Source organism: Benincasa hispida, chromosome 3 (assembly GCF_009727055.1).
Source record: "Benincasa hispida cultivar B227 chromosome 3, ASM972705v1, whole genome shotgun sequence".
NCBI lineage: Eukaryota > Viridiplantae > Streptophyta > Magnoliopsida > Cucurbitales > Cucurbitaceae > Benincasa > Benincasa hispida.
In genome coordinates, this window is record NC_052351.1 from 31,070,192 (window position 1) to 31,073,923 (window position 3,732).

The 3,732-nt window shown below is 26.8% G+C and overlaps 1 protein-coding gene across 2 annotated transcripts; it reads left to right on the plus strand.

The window, feature by feature from the left end:
* The first annotated feature begins 358 nt into the window (after nucleotides 1-358).
* Nucleotides 359-2,476, plus strand: LOC120073968. Of its 2 annotated transcripts, XM_039026898.1 has the most exons (4): nucleotides 359-717; nucleotides 844-957; nucleotides 1,721-1,801; nucleotides 2,156-2,476. In XM_039026898.1, the coding sequence occupies exons 1-4, from the start codon at nucleotides 493-495 to the stop codon at nucleotides 2,228-2,230; spliced, it is 495 nt and encodes a 164-aa protein (XP_038882826.1). In that variant the 5' UTR covers nucleotides 359-492; the 3' UTR covers nucleotides 2,231-2,476. The 2 variants fall into 2 exon arrangements, with proteins under 2 accessions (XP_038882826.1, XP_038882827.1); XM_039026899.1 differs by lacking the exon at nucleotides 1,721-1,801.
* The last annotated feature ends 1,256 nt before the right edge of the window (nucleotides 2,477-3,732 follow it).

The following is a 3,732-nucleotide window of genomic DNA, read 5'->3' on the forward strand; positions in this document are numbered from 1 at the left end:
CCGTTACCACTACCATTATTGATATTGTTATAGTTGAAAATTTATCAATTTTGAAATGAAATATTTACTATTACCGTTATCACTTGATCCTCATAAATAGAAGTAAAGGTAAAGGTAATAGTAAATTTGACAAATTTCATAATTTTAAGTAAATACGATCAAAATCAATTCAATGAAGTTTGCAATTCAAGCTCAATATAATTAATCCATCAATGAAATTTCATTACGATTACATTAAATTTCATTATGGTTTGATAAACTCGACCTAAAAGTATATGGATTAAAATTAAACCTTAAACATTTAAGGTATTTCAAAATAGAGGGATAAATTGTTTTTTTTTTTTTTTTTTTNGATTCTAAAAGCAAAAGAAAAGAAAAGCAGCAGCGGCAGCAAAGGAAAGAAAACCGCCGATCCCTTCATTGATTTCATTCAAAGAAGCAAGAACAGAACGGGCCAACCCAAAAATAGTAATAATAATAATAATTATCAAGATGCAGAGCGATCAGAACCCGCAGCAACTTCAAGCTATGTTAGACAATTCTGCAAGTTTGAGCTTCAGTAGCAAGGAAGACGATGATATGTCCAAATCGGCGCTTGCGGCTTTCAGAGAAAAGGAAGAGGAAATCGACCGGATGAGGGCTGACCTTCATAATAAACTTCAAGTTCGTCTCGGCCGAGTTCAAGAAGAATCAAGGCGTTTGGCTTCAATTCGAGAGGTCTTTCTTCATCTCTTTTCTCGCTAACTAAACCCTAATTTCTGAGCCCTCTTCTTTCTATTTCATCTCTGCAATCAGTTTCTGTTGGAATTCTACACTTTTTTACTTCATTAATTTCATGAACAGGAACTTGATGCCATAGCGGGGGATCCAATGAGGAAGGAAATTGGACAAATTCGTAAGAAAATTGATGCCCTAAACAAGGAATTAAAGCCTCTTGGAATAACATGCCAAAAGAAGGTCATTTTTCTTTCTTTCTTTCTTTCCTTTTTCTTGTTTCTAAAATTATTTTATTTTATTTTTTCTTAAAACTGTTCTAAGATTATTTTTAATCACTCTGATGGGATGGATTTTATATAGAATTCGAGAATGATCAGAAGATTTGTAAAGAATGTTATTTTGAACATTGAAGAAATCTAGACTCAACCATGGTATTACAAACAACAACTTTACTTATTCTAAAAACCTCACTCATCTCCTAAAGGAAAATTACTAAACAAAACTTAAAAATTAATTACAAATTCAAGATTAGCTTAGTGGATAAATGCACCCATTGTTATATTTAATTAGCCAATTGTTCAACATAGGGAAAAAAAAACCTTAAAAATATTTAGCCAAATGTATTTTTATAAATAGAGATATATTTTGAAAACAATTCCGTAAAAACATTTCTCAAAAAGAAAATAATTCCATAGAACTATTATATGGGGGTTGGATCTTTTTTGAGAAAAAGAGTTTTTTACTCATTTTTATTAAACATTGTTAACAAAAATGATTGAAAATATACTGCTACCCAACACTCCTATTTTTCTAAAATTAAACACTTGAAATGCATTATAAAAATACCATTAAATTTGGCTAAAAAATAAAAAAAATAAAAAATTGTAATGTTACTCTCAATATTGGATATATAATATATATGTGTGTGTGGAAGAAGGCAGTAGATATTTACAAAAGTATGTCTTGTGCTGAAAAAATGGTTCAAAATTGTTTTGGGTGACAGGAGAAAGAGTACAAAGATGCCCTCGATGCTTTTAATGAAAAGAACAATGAGAAAGTACAGTTAATATCAAAACTAATGGAGGTTAGTTTCGTAAATTGGCTACTCCTCTCTCTTTTTCAATTATTTTGGTATCTTTTAATAATTTTATTTTTATTTTTAAAAATTAAATCTATTTCATCTATATCTCTTACAATGATTTGCATCTTTCAAATACAATAATTGAATTCTTAACTAAATTTCAAAAACAAAACAAATTATTTTTTTAGTTCTCAAAATTTGACTTGTTTTTTTTAAATAAAAGTAAATAACAAAAAAAGAAATTTAGATGTAGAAGTAGTGTAGGCTTAATTTTTAAAAAGAAAAACAAAAAAATAAAATGATTATCCTATGGATTTTATTTATTAATAAATTAAGATTGTGTTTTTCAATTTATAGATGGTTGGTGAAAGTGAAAAGCTGAGGCTAAAGAGGTTGGAAGAATTGAGTAAGCATGTGGACAACACTTCCTAATTTAATTACTAAGTTCACTCATCAGTTTTTATTAGTTCCCTTTGGTGTTATGTTGCATTTTTTGTTTTTTGTTTTTTTTTTTTTTTTCATTAATGTTTGTATGGGTGTTTTAATTTAACCACTGTCATATGTTTTTACATTACTTTCACTAAACATTCTTAATTTAGGGTCACATATATGTATGTATTGCTTTTAACCATACAAATATATCTTGTATCTAAACTTTTCATCATTTCGCCGGTATAATTGTTGATAGAATTTTATCAATATCTATAGACTTTTATTATTTAGGGGGTGTTTGGCCCTGCAAATTGGGTTGGGTTGGGTAAGTAAAAAAAACTCACCTACCTGTTGGTTCACCAATTATTAAAGAGATTTATTACCTCGTTATTCGCATTAACTCACATTTCTCACCTCGTTATTCACATCAACTCTCTCAATTACTCTTCTCCTTTAATAATTATCAACTCAACTCTGCGCCCCAAATGCCCTCTTAATAGTTTAGTTTAAGCATAAATTTTTATGGTCCGAAGTTTTTCAATATTTATCACCGATAGATTTGTACTATTGACAAAATTATACATGTACATTGAACTGTATCCATAGCAAAGTGAGTTTAGTTCAGTGGTAATTGACATGACTTTCTTTCTTCGAGATCCAAGATTTGATCCCTAGCCACAAAATTGTTATATAGAAAAAAAAAAGTGTATTTGTAACTATTATTGGTAGACTTCTTGTGTTTTTTTACTACATTTTCATGTGTTTAATTTAAAACAAAAATCATTTTGGAAGAAATGTGAGCTTTTGGCAACCAATCAAAATAGTTTTTTATAGTGTATTTTAATCGTTTTTTATAAAAAAATTTTAAATAAAAATTAGTTTTTTGAAAAAAAAAAAATATTTTTTAGTCAATCTAAACAAGCCCTTCTATATTGATAATTTATACTTATATTGTTATTAGAACTATATTTGTATTGAAATTATTCACGATAGGCTTCTTTTAGTATTAGAAACTATCACGAATAGGCTAGTTTATAAGTGGTAGATAAACATCTAAATTAGGGTTAATGAGACTTAAAAATTATCATTCGACAGATTTGCAAAATCATATGTAATTTATTATATTTACAAAATCTTAGAAAAGCATTGCTATACATTAGATTTTTTTCTTATTGTTATTATTAAAATTTTGTGAAAGTTAATCAATCAATAATATTTTCTAAAAAATGTTTTAATCTTAATTAATTTTAGAGAGTATTATATTTTTCATTATATTATAATCACTGATGGTAAAATATCGATGTCAATATTAATGTAGAAATTTCAATTTGATGGATATATTGATATCGACAAATATTTTTATAAATAAAAAATTATAAAAATTAATAATTAAGTTGTTTTTTATAACTAAGTTATATATCTTGTTATTAGTGTATATATCTACATTTAAATTAAAGATAAATGAATATTTATATATGATATAGAAGATATGATTGTCCATA